General features: G+C 35.5%; 1 protein-coding gene across 1 annotated transcript in view; it reads left to right on the top strand.

The window, feature by feature from the left end:
- Positions 1–18,667, top strand: part of antxr2.S (ANTXR cell adhesion molecule 2 S homeolog) — a 113,364-nt gene that overhangs the window by 32,881 nt on the left and 61,816 nt on the right. Inside the window, exons 9-10 of the mRNA XM_018243549.2 lie at positions 1,631–1,726; positions 3,320–3,389. Of these exons, the coding sequence (XP_018099038.1) occupies positions 1,631–1,726; positions 3,320–3,389 (166 nt within the window). The remainder of the gene's footprint in view (positions 1–1,630; positions 1,727–3,319; positions 3,390–18,667) is intronic.

Genomic DNA, 18,667 nt, shown 5'->3' with positions numbered 1-18,667 from the left:
GGAAATATAAGACAAAACACCTTAAAAAATAAATATTAATGCAAAATTAGTGGATAAATATGGTGATTTTTACAATCCTTCTTTTGAGAAGGATTAAAATAAACCTGCCCATATTTAGCTATGTATTCCTTGGTAATCTCTCATCTGATATATAGTGCAAATTTACCACATACAATGTCTGTACACAGTTATCACTACTAAAATAAAAGTTTCTTATAAGATTAGAATATAAAATTAAGCATATTAAGTAAAACCACTGACACAAAGGCTAATACAAAAAATAATAATATATATACACATGAGAGTTACACTGTAGTGTACACTGTCAATAAAAATGCAATCTCCTTGTGTTATTATGAGAGTGATCTTGAATAGGCAAATAAATAAAATAGGCAAACAAACACTCACAGTACTTAATGCATGGAGAAAAAAACAATAATAAATATTTAGTCAACATGCTAACTAAATAAACCTTTTTGATATGGAACCTGTTATTCAGAATGCTCGGCACATGGGTTTTCCAGATAGGAATTGTAATATGGATTGCCATACCTTAAGTCTACTAAAAATGATTACTACAGAGGAAAAATAATTTTAAAGAAAGGGAATAGTTTGATTAAAATGGAGTTTATGGGACTTCCAGTAATCGGAGCTTTATCGATAACAGTTTTCCAGATACATATAACATACCTGTATTAAGTCCCATGATTGTTCTATTTATTTTTGTTCAGTATATATAAAATCATTTCACGTGAATAGATGAGTGAGTTAATGTTTTACTGGTTTGTGACCTTTCCTCCACCTAAAGGGCTCAATATATTTGGTTAATTTCTATATGAAAAATGTTCCTTTGCTATTTTTCTATAATGTCCTTTAAACAATCTGCAAAGATTTATCATGTGCTTTAGAAATTCTTAGTAACTCACTACCCTTTTTAACCACACAGTCCGTGATGGAATTTTGCAACTGCTTAAAATAGTGTAATGCTTAGGTAAAGAAAACTACATTGTTGAGTAGCAACCACACTTGAATATATATTCATAAAGGTATTATAGTATAAATATGCATGGGGGGGGGGGTCATAGATAAGGACTTATGTTTGCCCTTAACTTTTTTTCACTGATGAAGCTGTTATTTGTTTTAGTTACTCATATGTGAATATGCAAATTTGGTTTGACGTTTAGTTATATATTCAACTAAATGTTTTATTAGAAATTCAATATTTGTGCAAATCTAAAATAATTATGTATTTGGTGCATCTCTAAGGGCAGAGCCACACGCAGGGATACGGCGAGATTAGTCAAATCTCCTCTTCTTCGGGGCGACTAATCTCCCTGAACTGCTTCCCCTGACTTCCCGCCCGCTAGAATGAAAATTTCTGGCGGATCGCTTTGTTTTCTGAAGTTGCCCAAAGTTTTCTCGTGAGGCCTAATCTCCCCAAATCGCAGTGTGTGTCTCTGCCCTAAAATGTTTGTATAACTTCTGGTGCCATTCTAGCATATCTTGGTATATCTTGTATACTTTTGATTTCTTTGAATATTGATATGGCAAAAAATATTGCAGACTTGTTCACAGGGGTTCATATTTCTATTTATCTTTCTAATCTAACATTTGTCATATTATTTTATAGTTGAATTTCAAGTTGTCTTGAGAGGGAATGGATTTTTATTAGGGCACGATGCTAATCTCATTACTTGTACTTATGAAGTGAACAAGACAATAATACGTAAGTATACTAAATTTAAAATCTGTCATCCAATACTGTTGCAAAGAAATTTCAAATGTGACATGCTACTTCCTCTTTTACTTACCGCAAAGTTAAAAAATAAATCATGCCAGCATTTTTATTAGTAAGAGAAAAAATAGACCTTATTGTTATCTAGAACCAATATTTTTAGAGGGATTACATTCCTTTAAAATCCTAACATAGATATACAGTACATATTCATGTATAAATGTCCACTTTTGAAAGGCATTTCAAATATAGCAGAAATACTAAACCAGGGCTGTGGTTTTTAAAGGAGAAATAAATCCTAGCCCATTCTCAGCCCCCCTCTCACAACATTAATTCTGTTCAAAAGTGTCCCTGTGTGGGACAAGTCATAAATTTGCAAGGTTGTGCAGTGGAGTTCAAAGACACCATCTTCTTCTTTATTTATTTGTATATTTTTTTCTGTCAATTTCCTGATATGGATCTTGTGGGAGCATGCACAGTTGAACAAATAATAATTTGTGCATGCTCCTGCAAGATCAGTGTTTGTGAACTAAGGTGGCCCATACACGTTACAATTACGATCTTTCCTATGCCGATTGGTTGTAGGAAAGATAGTTTGTTTCCTTACAAATGCTAAGAGCTGAATTATCCGATAAATATGTAGAAACAATAGAATTCTACCTTCATCTGCTGATTCAGAAACCCCTTGCTGATTTTCAGACACCTTCAAAGGTGCCAGATCAAAATTTTCCATCTTCACTGATCAAAGAGATGACCGATATCCAAATCTTTTGCCAATATCAGTTGCGTCGTCTCCCACCATACACGCATTGAATATCGTACAAAACATTATTTTGGATTATAATATCTGTGTATGGCTGCCTTAAAGGATCTGAAGACAGGGGAAGATGTCTCTTGTGGGGAGGGAGCTTGGAGGGGGGCAGTATAAGGGCTAGAATTTATTTCTCTTTAATGCTTTTATTCTGTATTTTTAACCCCAAAACAGAATTAATGTATTATTACATTCAATATCAGGATTTATAAAGGTGGACCTTCCTTCATACCAGGTTTTGATTGGCAACCAACAGCTCAGTTTTAGATGCAAAGTTTACATATAGTGATGTCTGTACATATATAATAGGGATATATATATATATTTTTTAAAGACAGAAGAAGGAGGATTTTGGAAACCTGGGCAGAAACCATGTGTGACCACTGTAGCAAGAAACCTGTACATGTTGACATTTATGGTCCAAAGTTATTTATTCATCTTTCAGTACATAGTAATGATATATATTACACAGAATACATTGAAGTAAATAAGCAAGTGGTGGACTATACACCAATGTAATTTTAATTGAATTAGCTAGGAATATTGCAGGAAACTGGAGGATTAACAATTACATTTTTTTTCTTCATACTGATTTTCAATTATTTATATTAATCGGGCTATATTAAGACATTGTGTTGTCAGCCCTGTACCGTAATATTACAATGTAGTTGTAGCAGCTTAGTAAAACAGTCCATTATGTATTTTGTTGTAAGATAAAGTTTTATTACTTCTCGAAAACACATTCAATAATCTGTCTCTTTCTGTTTTTCTAGATCAGAAACCAATCACCGTTCAGGCTCAGTATATGCTTTGTCCAGTTACAGTACTCCAAGAAGTTGGACAGTGAGTACTTCCATAACAATAAGGGACCTGTTAATTGTTTAGTCTGTATAATAATGATATGTGAAACAAGGTATATTAAAGGGATTATTCACCATCCAAACACTTTTTTCAGTTCAGTTGTTTTCAGATTGTTCACCAGAAATAAAGACTTTTTCAGTTGCTTTCCATGTTTTTATAAAACTGGTGTTTAAAGATTAATGTTCCTGTCTCTGGTATCTCAACTCAGTAATCCAGGTGCTGATTCTGAACTGTTTCAATGTGTTACATTAGTTGATACATTTCTCAGCAGCATCTGTCTTTTATATCAATTATAACAGTTGCCATTAGTGAAACTTTGGGTTCTGCTCAGCAGGGCCAAGGATAATAAATGTATCAACTAATGTATAATTTAGAACAGTTTACGAAGTCGGTGATCCCCCTCTTTATTTCTGGTGAAAATTTTAAAACAACTGAACAAAGAATTAGAAGGTGAACAACCACTTTAAGGGGCACATTTACTAAGCTTGTGAAGGATTAGAATTAAAAAAACTTTGAATATCAAAGGTTTTTTTTTGGCTACTTCGACCATCGACTATGACTTCGACTTTGAAACGAACGATTCGAACTAAAAATCATTTGACTATTTGACCATTCGATAGTCGAAGTACTGTCTCTTTAAAAAAACTTTGACTACCTACTTCACCACCTAAAACCTACCGAGTACCAATGTTAGCCTATGGGGACCTTCCCCATAAGCTTTCTAAGCAATTTCTGATCAAAGGAAAATCGTTCGATCGATGGATTAAAATCCTTAGAATTATTTGATTCGAAGGATTTAATCGTTCGACCGAACGATTTTTCCTTCGATCGTTCGATCGAAGTAAATGCGGTAAATCCTTCGACTTCGATATTCGAAGCCGAAGGATTTTAATTCGATGGTCGAATATCGAGATATTTGACCCTTAGTAAATGTGCCCCTAGGTGTGTGTTAACAAAGCAGATGTAGTCATTACAGATGATTAAGAGTAAAACATCACCAATATGAGAAAAAAATGCATATAACACAGGGAATGCAAGTATTTTCTGAAACCTTGAATAGTCAAAATTTATTAAAGAGAAAAAAACAAAGTCACCAGAAAAAAACTCAATGGGAATTTCTTAAGCAAATTAACTTATTTATAATTGTCCCTAATTATTTTTAGCCCCATTGAAAATAAATGGAACAGTGTGATGTTATTTTATGCAAAAGTAGCTACAACCATGAATATTCTGTAGTGTAAAAAATAGTTGCGCACTTTTTGTGTCAGTTTTTTTCATCCACAAAAATGAGTAAAAAAGCATCCCTATGGAAGTCTGGGTGCTCTTTTTCTGAGCATGCTTGTAATTTTCAATACTTTTATCAAGAACATGCAACAGTAACAGAAGCACCCCCTGCAATTTGTTTTTGTGGCAACAGGGCAGAACAGCAAAAACTTAAGTTACTGATGAAACAACTGCTTCCATTCAATTCTAGATTAAGATAGAAGTGAGCTTTTGCTGTTTTATTTAGCTGTGCCAGGACAGCAAAGAGTGCTCCCGTTTAACATTCATTACATTGGCAGTGTATAACTGCTACTATCATGAAAACTGAAAGAAACAAATCCTTTATGTAAATTGCAAAACAATATTACCTTAAATTGTGTGGGTGGTTAAACAAGTTAAATGTAAAAAATTATATTCACATAGACCCTCTATAAAATATAAATCTTTGCTTTATGAATCCATATTTTCATCTTGATTGCCCCAGATCCAGCTGTACCAAAGCAAAGACAACGTGTTTACCGTTAACTGGGAACACTGTCTGGTTTTATAATTCCTCAAAAAGAGAACAGTAACATTAAAAAACAATGCTACATAATTTACATTTGCACCAATCAATATCAGATATCTCAGACAACACTTCCACCAAATAATAGCACATAGGATTGGACTAGCTGGGCCAAAGTATATACATAAAGCAATATCTTTACAACAATTTATTTTAATTGTACTAGATGCAATATTGGTCACTCCAAATGATAAAACTCAGCAAGGAAAAGTTGTATAGAAGTCAATTTGAATATTCTCAAAGGCAAAACTTTAATGATTTATTTATTCTCCCAGTTTATTAAAACATTCAAGGTTTTCAGCCTCTTTAAATATGAATGGAACAATATATATCCCACTGGCTTGCAATTTTTTCCAGAAAAAAAATGTACACAGGAATACTTTCACAGTGCAAGTATGGGACCTGTTATTCAACCTGTTATTCCTATTATGCAATGTTTCGGGGCTATGCTCCTTTGTCAAGCAAGGGGTATACCCCTGAAACTTTGCATTCCTGCAAATAGACACGCAAGGGGATCCCCTTGCTTGAACCAGCAGTGAGTGCCAGTGTATTCTTGAAATTGATTACTTGGGAGGGTGCCGACCCCTCCAACACCGTGCACCAGGCGTCTACCTTTGAAGGCCAGGGTGTGCGAACCATATTATCCAAGTCTATGGGAGAGTGCCTTTCCGTAATTCTGATCTTTCTGGATAACGGGTTTCCGGGTAACGGATCCGATACCTGTATTGTATAAATAAGCTTGCATTAAAAAAAATAGCTGCACAAGTTATTTCAGTGTTCCTTTCCTCATCTCTGTGTTTTTTTCCATAAGCTTGGATTTTGATAATTCTGTCCATTAGGGGGCTTTTTTTTTTTTTAATAAAGTACTGAATTAACATAAATTTGTGTTGGTTGCCATATTGTGAGCAATTTCCTTTTCCCACAAACACTTGCGCAAATGTCTCTTCAGCTGTGCTGTTGGCTATTCAAATTCATCAAATACTATTTGGCAATCCATGCGGATGGCTAAACTGGACAATATTCCACTATTCCACTACTTGCCAAACTAGTGAAGTTATGGCAAAATGGCTCAAAAGTCTAGTGCTGTTTGAAATTTTCTCAAAGTTTAATATTTTTTGTCACAACACATGGCAAGTTTGCTGCTTTTTGAATTTAATTTATATGAATTAATTTGTTTAATTTTTTTCAAGGCATCTCTAATTCACTAAACATTACAAATTTGGATCAATAAATGTATGTACCAGGTCTTGTTACCCATACAAATCAATGTATATCCTCCAATCATGTAAACAAGTACATGCTGCCTTCTGATTGGTTAATATGGTCACTAGACCTGTTGATAATTATAATTTTTACCAAATTTTTGGGGATAATTTCTATAAGAAACAAGGAAAATAATGTATTTTATGGACAAAAGACTGACTATAATTATCGTATTAACCTATGGCATAAATCACATACATTTTATATATTTTTTTACATATAATCAGTGCCTACTTTCTGCATTGCTATTGTAAAGATGTATTTATAAATAAATGTCACGTAATATAAGTAATGTTTAGTTGTTTGCCTAATTAGCTTTTGGCTAAGGCTCAAGCACATTAAATAGCTAGTTAGTGTATGGTGAAAATAAACACATCTGGTGCTGCAGCGAGTGAGGGTTCTCTCTATGTCAGTGACAGATGCGGTGATCATTTACCCTGTACTTGGCTTTTAAATAATTTAAAACATGCTGGAGAAACAATGATGTGCAGGAAAGTTCTGAGCCAGCTGTTATCTCAAAGTGTCTTATGCATTATGTTGTTTTTCTATTCTAAATCCATAAGACAAACACTAAAATGCATTTCAATTTGTTAGCATTAAGCCTATTTAAACAAAATATACATAGGATATATGTTTATATAATGAAATTATTTAAAATACATGTTTAACTTTTGGTGGTACATTGGTATAAAACTTTTTAAACACTTTTAATTGTGATGTATAGGCCCCATAGAACAAATTATTAGAGTAAACCCAAATGTTATGTTTTGGGTAGCCAAGGATGAGTAGAGTATAACAGTGCTTTATTAGCAGGCTCATGCAGGTATTACACAACAGTAAGCTTTCACTTTCACTTTTAAGCTACCAGGAAGTATGCACAGTATATGTATGAGCACAGTGACATCTACAGGCCATTTGCATGAACACCACATATTCCCCCTATAGTAGGAAAGCATTTGGACAACTATAATAAACAGCAACATTAAACAGTATGCATTTTAAAGCAATAATATACATTATTCACATCACATAGTCCTTGGTCCATGCAGGTAGTTTTCTGATTCTCTCAGTACGCCTTATAGGTTCACTTTCCTCAGGCCTATTGCAGTTGACATCAGAAGTAGGAAAATGTCCTTCATCCAAAGTCATATCTAACAGGAGCAAGACGATTTGCATTCCATATGCGTCCATCAGACAGTTCACATGTGTATGGTCCTTGCTGGCATCTCACTTCAAGTGGTGTAGTAAATTTAGATTGTCCTTGTTTCAGTATTCCTGGTTTCTTAATTCTGACTAAAGATCCAGGCTGAAAGTGTACTTCTCTGGGACCACATTTTCTGTCAGTAAAAGCCTTGCATTTGACTTGTTGACATTTCACAATGTCAGCAGTAGATGATATTGTAGGAACAGTATTTGGTGGAAGTTTGATGTCTGCAACGTGTAACTTACTGCGCATCTGTCTGCCATGTAATAATTCAGCTGGAGATGATTGGGTTGTTGCATGGCATGTTGCTCTGTAGTTATGTAGGAACTCTGTTGTTAATACTTTCCAAGATTTCCCAGTAAGATTTGCTGTCTGTAGTGCTTCTTTCAGACTTCTGTTGAATGGCTCGATTTCTCCATTTGCTTGTGGGTAATACACTGAAGTTTTCCTATGCACAATATTCAAACGCATATGAGACAAACTGTGGTCTATTGTCTGATATTAACTCCTTTGGATTACCTTCTCTGCTGAAGACTGTAGACAGAAATGTTATTACTGTAGCTGATGTTATATGAGAAACAAATGCAATTTCTGTCCATTTACTGTAATAGTGCATCAAGGTTATAGCAAATCTGGAGTCTATAGGAGCATCTGTAAAAGGACCGACAATATCAATAGCAAATTTTTCCCATGCTGAATCAGAAAATGGTACTGGTTTTAAATCTGGTCTCAACCTAACTTTGTGTACAAAGTTCTTTGCACAGCCCAGTGAAGTGTTGCTTTGTGGTGAAATTTTAGACACTGGCTGTGCGGCAGGCACTGGTGCTGTAGTAATGAGACCATCAACTAATTGTAGGTTTAATGCAGCAAAGAGATCCCTTCCAAGTATAGCAGTACCCTTATTCACAATGTAAAAGTCACATTTTGCAGTATTTGATTCAAATTGTACCGTCACTGGCAAGCAACCAAGCACAGGGATTGGATCCTTTAAGTAACTGACCAGTTTCAGGGCAGGTGCAACAAGCGGATCTTTTGCAAAGTATTTCAAGGAAATATCCTTTGGTAGTATAGAAACAGCTGAACCTGTATCAAGCATCAGGTTAATGGAGTGTCCCTTGTCAGCAGAAGCAGGACTGACACTGACAGTGCATATAAACTTGTCTTGAATAAATGTACCAGCTTTATCCACTATTAATACTGTGACATTTGTAGTAGTGACTTCATGAACATCTTTAGCAGAACTACGGCAGATCTTAGCAAAATTTCCTACTTTTGTGCAGTTGCGGCACCGTACCACTTTTGCAGGACATGTAACATGATTTGCAGTGTGTTGTGTTGAACCACAGCGAAAGCACTATTTGCTTCACGGTTTTGTAGTGTAGGCGAATCCCTTTCCTTAGCACTGTATTTTGCCTATGACTGTGCATTATTAGGCCACAGCGTTGAATTCACAATCTGTACATTCCCAGCAGTTCTCTGACTGAGAGTTTTGGCCTCTGCCACTGCTGTTTCAGTTTGGTTTGTTTTCAATTTGTTTTCAATAGCCTTTGCAAGGGTTAAATACTGCTCTAGAAACAGTCTCTCTCTAATGCGAGGTGAGTTGGTTTTTTCACTATTTGGTCTCTTAGCATTTCATCTGTTAGATTCCCAAAGTCACAAGTAACAACCAGCTCTTTCAAACCTGCAACATATTGTTCTATGGATTTGCCATTATGCTGTCCATGTTGGAGGAATTTATATTTTTCATCAATCACATTTACTCTTGGCACGACAAATTTCTTTATAGCAGTAAGAGCAGTTTCATAAGTCTCATCAGGTAATGGTAATGCATAGAATATACGCTGTCCCTCTGATCCCAGGCAGTGAATAAGTAAAGCATGCTTTCTAGCAGCAGAAATCTCCCCTTGGTCAGCAGCAATAATGTAATTTTCAAACATATGGATCCAAGCAGTAAAAGGTATAGTAGGCTCACCAGGATTTGGAAGAAAAGGTGCAGGCTGCTGCCATTTTTGTTGCCATTTGTTATGTTTTGTGTAACCGATGATGAGTACAGTATAACAGTGCTTTATTAGCAGGCTCATGCAGGTATTACACAACAGTAAGCTATCACTTTCACTTTTAAGCTACCAGGAAGTATGCACAGTATACGTATGAGCACAGTATACATATGAGCACAGTGAAATCTACAGGCCATTTGCATGAACACCACACCAAGCATTATATGTAATGGCTTGCCTGCAATATTTATTTTTCATACACTCCCACTATGTGCTTTGCTTTCTGCAATTAGGCATGTGAAACATAGTAGCCTTTACCTATTTTAAAGTTAAATTAATTAATAACATTTATGTTATGAATGTTAACCAGCTTTCTCTTAATCAGCTGTAAGATATACTGTACACTGTAGAGTAATTCTCAACAAATGGACAGGACATAGTATAGGCTAAATTAAATGCTTTAAAGGAGAAACAAACCCTTTATATTAAAATCCCCTAACCCCTACACTACATAGACCCCCTCCCTGCTCCCCTCCAGCCTAGGTGTTACCCTCTGTAAATGCCCCTAACTCTTTACTTACCCCTTGTTGCAGATTCAGCTCATCGGATTTCACGGGCGCCATCTTCTTCTCTTCTGTAATCTTTGTGCAGTAAGCACCATATCAGCGCATGCGTAATTTGACGGTTTTTAACAACTGCGCATGCACCGAAAGTCACGGAGATTGCCAAAGTGCCGGAAGAAGTCCCGAAGATTACCAGAGAGAAGAAGAGGGCGTATAGGTTTGATGTTTTTTACCAGACCCAAATATCTTAGAAACCACTAAAAATAGAATGTGAAAGTAAACTGCAAACGTTCTCAGAGAAGTACTCTGGACAACTTTACATCAATTTACTATTTGGGTTTATATACCATATAATGCCTGCCCTGAGCAGGTGGTAAATACGGGACGCATGTCCTGCATGATTAAATTGATTTTTACTCATTTATGAACAGGCACAAAAATTTGGAACTTGCACAATTGCTAGTTTACTGGAAAAATTATAAATGCAACAATTTTCAATAGATTTTTTTCAAAAAACTGTGGCAGAAAATGGAATTTCAAAATGGCATTGAGGAGCATCACACACTGCTGCTTTGGTTTGGGTCATTAAATATTTAAAAAAGAAGAAAAATAAATATGTTGTGATTTAGAAATGTCCAACATTTTTTTATTGGATTATATGAGCACGTTACAATGTATATATATGTATATACAGTATTTTGTTGCGACTGCTACATTTTATTACATACACTGCGAATGTTCACAAAAGCCATTTGTTTAGGTCTGAAATTGGTCATAAAGGATGCAAACAATGAAACTCTTGGTTGTTAAACGTTCACAAAAGTGTTTGCGAATGTTTTTTGTGCTAACAAAACATATTACATTCCCCCAATAGTGTGAAAATATCTAATTTAGAGCATAGGTGCCTTGAAGAAAATTAATTTAAGGCAAAAGTAAATCTCATAACAATATTTTTGTATATATGTGTAACATTATAGGTTTAGGAGTTCTAACCTAATGATGGACCAAAAACATGTAATTAAACCAACACAATCCAGATTCTATTAAGTCACAGTTAACTTCCTACAAAAAGTTGCTGTCACATTTATACTTTTTCATAGTTCAATGAAATGATTTTATTCTTATTAATTGGATTTTTTGCTGAACACTATCAATTTATGCCATTTTCTTTACAAATAGTCTACAAATTGCTTAACTTCCCATAGTAATTTATTCATTTTAATGCTGGTAGTTGATCACAAAATATCTCCAGTCATTATAATTTTAATAACTTTTTTGAACAATTGCCAGTTTAATTTTCAGTGCGCAGAAATTAGAGGTAAATTTTAAATTTTTTTCATCTTCTTTTAATGGATCATAAAATGACAATCTTTTATTGTACACTCGTAAAACAAGTAGCAATACTTAGGAAATAAGTTAGCGTGGATTGAAATGTCAGCCATAATTTATTTGATGTGAGAATCCTAAGCAGGCATGTGGCAAAAGCCCATATTCAAGTTTACAATGCAGCCTTATATAGGGGGCACAAGGGGAGCAGAATTCAATGGGTTTAACTCTGTAAAATACTACAAAAACTGTATCTGTTATCCAGAAATTCGTTATCCGTTATCCACATATTCATTATCCAAAATGCTCAAACTTGCAGAAAGGCCATCACAATTTTAATTACGGTAAATAATTCACATAGTTCAAAAGGACCAGCACTCTTTCCAGAGAATCACAATATTTTAATTAAAATACACAATCCTACATATATATATATATATATATATATATATATATATATATATATATATATATATATATATATATATATACACATACAGTCCAGGTGTGTATCCGCACTCTGACTCGAATAAATGATGAAGATAAGCACTCCAGTATTTCTTGTTAATAATTATTTATTTCACTGTGCATACCAACGTTTCAGTCCACATTTGGACCTTTATCAAGGTCCAAATGTGGACCGAAATGTTGGTATGCATAATGGAATAAATAATTATTAACAATAAATACTGGAGTGCTTAATTTCTTCATCGCTATATATATTTGCAATCATCTGAACTTTTTAAATAAACAAAGATTAAAACATTTTGAAAAAATGCTTCTCTATACATAGTTACATAGTTACATAGTTAAATTGGGTTGAAAAAAGACAAAGTCCATCAAGTTCAACCCCTCCAAATGAAAACCCAGCATCCATACACACACCCCTCCCTACTTTTAATTAAATTCTATATACCCATACCTATACTAACTATAGAGCTTAGTATCACAATAGCCTTTGATATTATGTCTGTCCAAAAAATCATCCAAGCCATTCTTAAAGGCATTAACTGAATCAGCCATCGCAACATCACCCGGCATTCCACAACCTCACTGTCCTGACTGTGAAGAACCCCCTACGTTGCTTCAAATGAAAGTTCTTTTCTTCTAGTCTAAAGGGGTGGCCTCTGGTACGGTGATCCACTTTATGGGTAAAAAGGTCCCCTGCTATTTGTCTATAATGTCCTCTAATGTACTTGTAAAGTGTAATCATGTCCCCTCACAAGTGCCTTTTTTCCAGAGAAAACAACCCCAACCTTGACAGTCTACCCTCATAATTTAAGTCTTCCGTCCCTCTAACCAATTTACTTGCACGTCTCTGCACTCTCTCCAGCTCATTTATATCCCTCTTAAGGACTGGAGTCCAAAACTGCACTGCATACTCTGGATGAGGCCTTACCAGGGACCTATAAAGAGGCATAATTATGTTTTCATCCCTTGAGTTAATGCCCTTTTTTATGCAAGTTGCTTTAGTAGCCACAGAATGACACTGCCCAGAATTAGACAACGTTATCTACAAAGATCCTTGATCCTTCTCATTTAAGGAAACTACCAACACACTGCCATTTAGTGTATAACTTGCATTTATATTATTTTTGCCAAAGTGCATAACCTTGCATTTATCAACATTGAACCTCATTTTCCAGTTTGCTGCCCAGTTTTCCAGTTTAGACAAATCACTCTGAAAATTGGCAGCATCCTGCATGGAACCTATAGTTCTGCACAATTTAGTATCATCTGCAAAAATAGAAACAGTACTTTCAATGCCCACCTCCAGGTCATTAATAAACAAGTTGAAAAGCAAGGGACCTAGTACAGAGCCCTGAGGTACTCCACTAACAACACTGGTCCAATTAGAAAATGTTCCATTTACCACCACTCTTTGTAGTCTATCTTTTAGCCAGTTCTCTATCCAGGTACAAATACTATGTTCCAGGCCAACATTCCTTAATTTAACCAGTAACCTTTTGTGTGGCACTGTATCAAGTGCTTTAGCAAAGTCTTAGTAAATCACATCCACTGCCAACCCAGAATTGAGGTCTCTACTTACCTTCTCATAAAAAGAAATTAAGTTAGTCTGGCAAGATCTATTATGCATAAAACCATGCTGGCACAAACTCATAGTATTATGATTTGCTATGAAGTCCAGTATCTTATCCTTTATTAACCCTTCGAAAAGCTTTCCTACCACTGACGTCAGACTAACTGGCCTATAGTTTTGAGGCTGAGAACGGGATCCTTTTTTGAATAGAAGCACCACATTAGCAATTCGCCAGTCTCTCGGCACTATGCCAGATCTCAATGAATCCTGAAAAATTAAGTAAAGAGGTTTGGCAATCACAGAGCTAAGCTCGCTAATTACCCTGGGATGAATACCATCTGGCCCCAGACCTTTGTTAATCTTAACATATTCTAGTCTCTTTTGAATTTCTTCATGTGTGAACCATGCATCATTAGTTGTATTACTAGATTTGGGACTGTTAAGAAGGAAACCTTCACTTACTGGTTCCTCATTTGTGTAGACAGATGAAAAATATGAGTTCAGAATCTGCGCTTTTATTTTGTTTTCATCAACCAGCTGATCCCCCTCTGATAGTAAGGGTCCCACCCCTTCCTGCTTCATTTTTTTACTATTAACATATTTAAAAAATAATTTTGGATTTTTTTTACTACTTGCTGCAATATCCTTTTCTATATCAATTTTAGCTTGCCTTATAGCTTCTTTGCATGATTTATTGGCCTCCTTGTACCTTATAAATGTTTCGGCTGTACCAGCTAACTTGAAAGCCTTAAAAGCACGTATTTTCTTACCCACCTCAACACCAACGCTTCTATTGAACCAAAAAGGATTTGCTTTGCAACGACGTTCCTTGCTTACAAGTGGAATATACTGACAAGTATATTTATTAAGCAGCATTTTAAAAACTTCTCATTTTTGTTCTGTGTTTAACCCTGTGAAAAGCATTTCCTACTTAATATGTTGCAGAGATGCCCTTATACTGTCAAAGTTTGCACGTCTAAAATGTAGTGTTTTAGTTACTCCCTTATAGAATTGCTTCTGCAACAGAATCTCAAAGGAGACCATGTTATGATCACTATTCCCTAAATGCTCACCCACACAAATGTTAGAGATGAGTTCAGTATTGTTAGTTATTACAAGGTCCAAAAGAGAGTTATTCCTAGTAGGTTCTTGAACAAGCTAGAATAAAAAGTTGTCATAACAGTCTTTTCATTTGTAGTACAGCTATGGGATCCATTATCTGGAAACCCATTATACGGGAAGCTCTTAATCATGGAAAGGCCATTTTCCATAGACTCCATTTTATCCAAATAATCCAAATTTTTAAAAATGATTTCCCTTTTCCCTGTAATAATAAAACAGCACCTTGTACATTAAGACATAATTCATACTCATACTGGAAACAGGACCAGTTTATTGGGTTTATTTAATGTTTACATGATTTTTTAGTAGACGTATAGGCACATTTATCAGAGGTCGAATGTCAATGTTTTTTTAAACTCCTTTAACTTTGAATATACTTGAAATGCGATTGGGGGGTTATTTATTAAAAAAATTGAATATCTAAAACTTGCACAAAATTTACCGACTCGAAAACTCGAATCGAATTACACTAAACTTGATTTGAGTTTTTTCTCTGACACAAACTTGAATGTCAGGTAGGCTAATAACATGTCCAAATTGGACCTCTCCTATTGACTTATACATAAACTTGGCAGGTTTTAGGTGGTGAACAGTCAAATTCGAGTTCTTAAAGTACAAGAGTATGATAAATCTTGAAATTTCAATTCCAATTAAAACTCAAATTAAGTATGGATAATTTACAATTTGAATTTAAAAGTTTTGACCATAAAAAAAAATGTGAAAATGTATGAAGATCCAAAGTATGGAAAGAACCGTTATCTGAAAAGCCCCAGGTCCAGAGCACTGTGGGTAACAGGTCCCATAAAGGGCTGGGCCAGGTCTGCCTGGGTGCCCCAGGCAACATGGCTGGCTGTGTCGTCACCCGCCCCGCTAATACAGAAACATACATTTCCAAAATAGCACAAACATGTGCTCGAACAGGCAAACATCCACACACTTTGACAAGCAGAACCCACTCAGCTGGAATAGGAGTAGGTGACAGGGAAGGTACGTGCCAGACGCTCCCTAAGCTTTGCCATAGGCACATGCCTCTTTTGCCCACCCCTAGTTCTGGCCCTGGTCCCAAACATGTAATAAATAGGAGAGAATTTCGTTCTCTGAAAAATCATTGCTTTAGGTACAAAAAAATTCTCCCAGTCAATAATGGGTGGCCTATTTTCCTTTTTTGTCCTGTTTTCAAAAGCAATCCTATCCTCTGATTATCTATTATATGAGGTATCATATTTGTCAATTTATCATATCCCCTTTCAAGCTTCTTTTCTCTAGATAAAACTTTATTTTTAATTTTATTACTCCATTACTTTTTCTATTTTGCTTGCATGTTTCTCCATTCTTTCCAGCTCATTAATATTCTTACTATGAACTAGCGCCCAAACTGCAATGCATACAAAAGGTCATGTGTTAACACATTACATGTGTTAATGGCCTTTTAATAAAAGAGTCTTTTATTAGCAAAGACTGTCTAAAACTGCATTGCTTACTAACCCATGATTTCCTCCTTTGAACAGAGAATAATGAAACATGCAGATAAATCCTTCCAGTTTTTTTGGCATATCTGATTAGTCTCAGGCAAACCTGAACTAAAGAGTTAGGGGGCTACAGGTAACTGCCTGATTTCAAGTTTGTCCATTTGAACATATACCCCCATATGTAATAAAATGCACTACGTTTGCCCAGGAGCAGTAACCTATAGCAACCAATAAGATATTTGCTTTCAAACAGGTGACCAGTAAATTCTACCTGCTGATTGGTTGTTATGAGTTACTGCTCCTAGGCAAACTTAGTGCCATTTATTACATAACCCCCATAGGTGTTTGTAACAGGGCCATCAGTAATTATGAGGTACCATACAAAGACTGCAAGGGCTACCTTAGTAGCCCAGATGCTCCCAATGACTCGCTGGTCACATGTGCCCTCTGGGTTATGGGCCTAGCCTAAAAGTATAATGGTGTCCCAATGGAAAAGAATGTCACTCAAATGCATAGCCATCATCCACCTGATCCACTCTCCAGTTATATCAAACTTCTGCCCATGATCCAACCAAACCCTGTCCACTTACACACAGGCACTGTCCCCTTCACAATCCTCAAGTCCCACTTTTTCATCTCAGAGTCCCCTCTATCACAACTTTAGTACATCCTTTATGACTGCAAAGGCAGCCCTGTGCCTTTAAGGGGCAGATTTACTAAGCTCGAGTGAATTTTCGAAGTTCGATTGTTCGAATACGCAAAAAATTTAAATTCGAGGGTCGAATTTCGAAGTTTTTTTAACTTCAAAATTCGACCCTTAGTAAATCTACCCTCAAATGTGCAATTCTGATATAAATTCCATTGTTCTAGAGTTGTCAATATTTCAGTCTTCCTTTTTGATCTATGCTGCATAAAGTCCTTGCTGGTAACAAGCTATGTTGCTCTGGCAAAGGACCCTGGAACTTAAAGAGTTAAAAGTTGCTGTGCATATTTAGTTAAGTGCTATTCCAATCCACACCATTTATGTCTAAGAAAGAGCTGTAATTTAAATGATGAAATTGACCACAATTGAACTTGCTCCCTATACTGTATATCTGCATTTGTTTTTAGTTAGAAAACTGAATTAACTGAGGGCATTTGAAATTGCATTTGTTTTTTAGAAACCATCCTGATAATGGGATAAAATAGATTTTTACTGTATGCTAATGATGATCCTATTCAGCTGAAGATAATGCTTCTTTCAATTTCCTACTCTAAATTACTCCCAATATATTGCCCTGCTAATGTAACCTGTTTAAAGGAATATGTTACTGGTGCAAAGAAAGAACCTGAACCAACTGTGTAGATATTGACCATGCACTGACAGCCAGCACCCTTCCTTCTCGGGTGCATTCTGTGCTAATCTAAGGACAGCTTTGAAATTAATGATTGTTGTTCCAGACCAGCCAAAAGGATGACTGGTCTGGGATGTTGAACCCCATGGAAGTCTATTGAAGTTGGTGCATTGATCAATATTGATGCAGACAGATTCCACTTTCCTATAAGTAGAAACACATCTTTGAAAATGCATTAATAAAAATAAGTATGGTTGATTCATAATGCATAGATTGTTCTGTTTATAAATTTCAATAAATGTTATAGATTAGCTATGGGTGAATCTGTGCTGGCAAATTCGCAAAATGGCGAAAAATTCACGAAACTCATTGAAGTCAATGGAGTGTACACAATTATGGTCTGAGCACTGGCTTCACTATTTATGTGTTAACAATGTTACCCACACAGATACAAGTGTCACTTTATCCTTTCACTGCTAGTCAGCACACCCACACTATGGACTGCAACTCCCAGCAGCCTCTAGCAGAGAATCCATGTTACAGAAAAACAGAGAGTGTGGCTTTGAGTTTTTGTATTTTTCATTTATTACTTCTTATGTGTGCACATAATTATGGTCTGAGCACTGGCTTCACTAATTTTGTGTTGTAATATAACCTATATACACACCAATGTTGGTAAATGTGTTACTACATTTTTCTTTAAATTGATTACCCAGACTGCACTATGTTGTATAGGTCAAAGTGCAATTGAGTTTTAAATGGGTGCATGTGTTAATGGTCCTTATTCACTTGATAAAGGGTACTGAACCCAAAAAATGTTGTGTTTACCACTGCCTGGAATAAAAAGTTGTTTGCAGTGATACTGCTGGAGTTCCTCTCCCTTCTCCTATACTTGGATCTTTTGCCACAAGGAGTGGCTTAAGTAGTCATTCTAAAGGCATATTATTTTTTATGTTAAATTACAGGTACAGCAAATTATTACATATGCAATGGAATATTGTACCTTATTAAATAGTGATTTCAGAAATTGTTATATCCACTTTGAATTTTATCTTATCAAATTTTGTCTTCAAAATTAAAAAAACTTGTTCATGAGAGTCATGATTTTCTTTT

This window comes from Xenopus laevis, chromosome 1S (genome assembly GCF_017654675.1).
Source record: "Xenopus laevis strain J_2021 chromosome 1S, Xenopus_laevis_v10.1, whole genome shotgun sequence".
Lineage (NCBI taxonomy): Eukaryota > Metazoa > Chordata > Amphibia > Anura > Pipidae > Xenopus > Xenopus laevis.
This window is presented reverse-complemented; position numbering and strand designations above follow the sequence as displayed.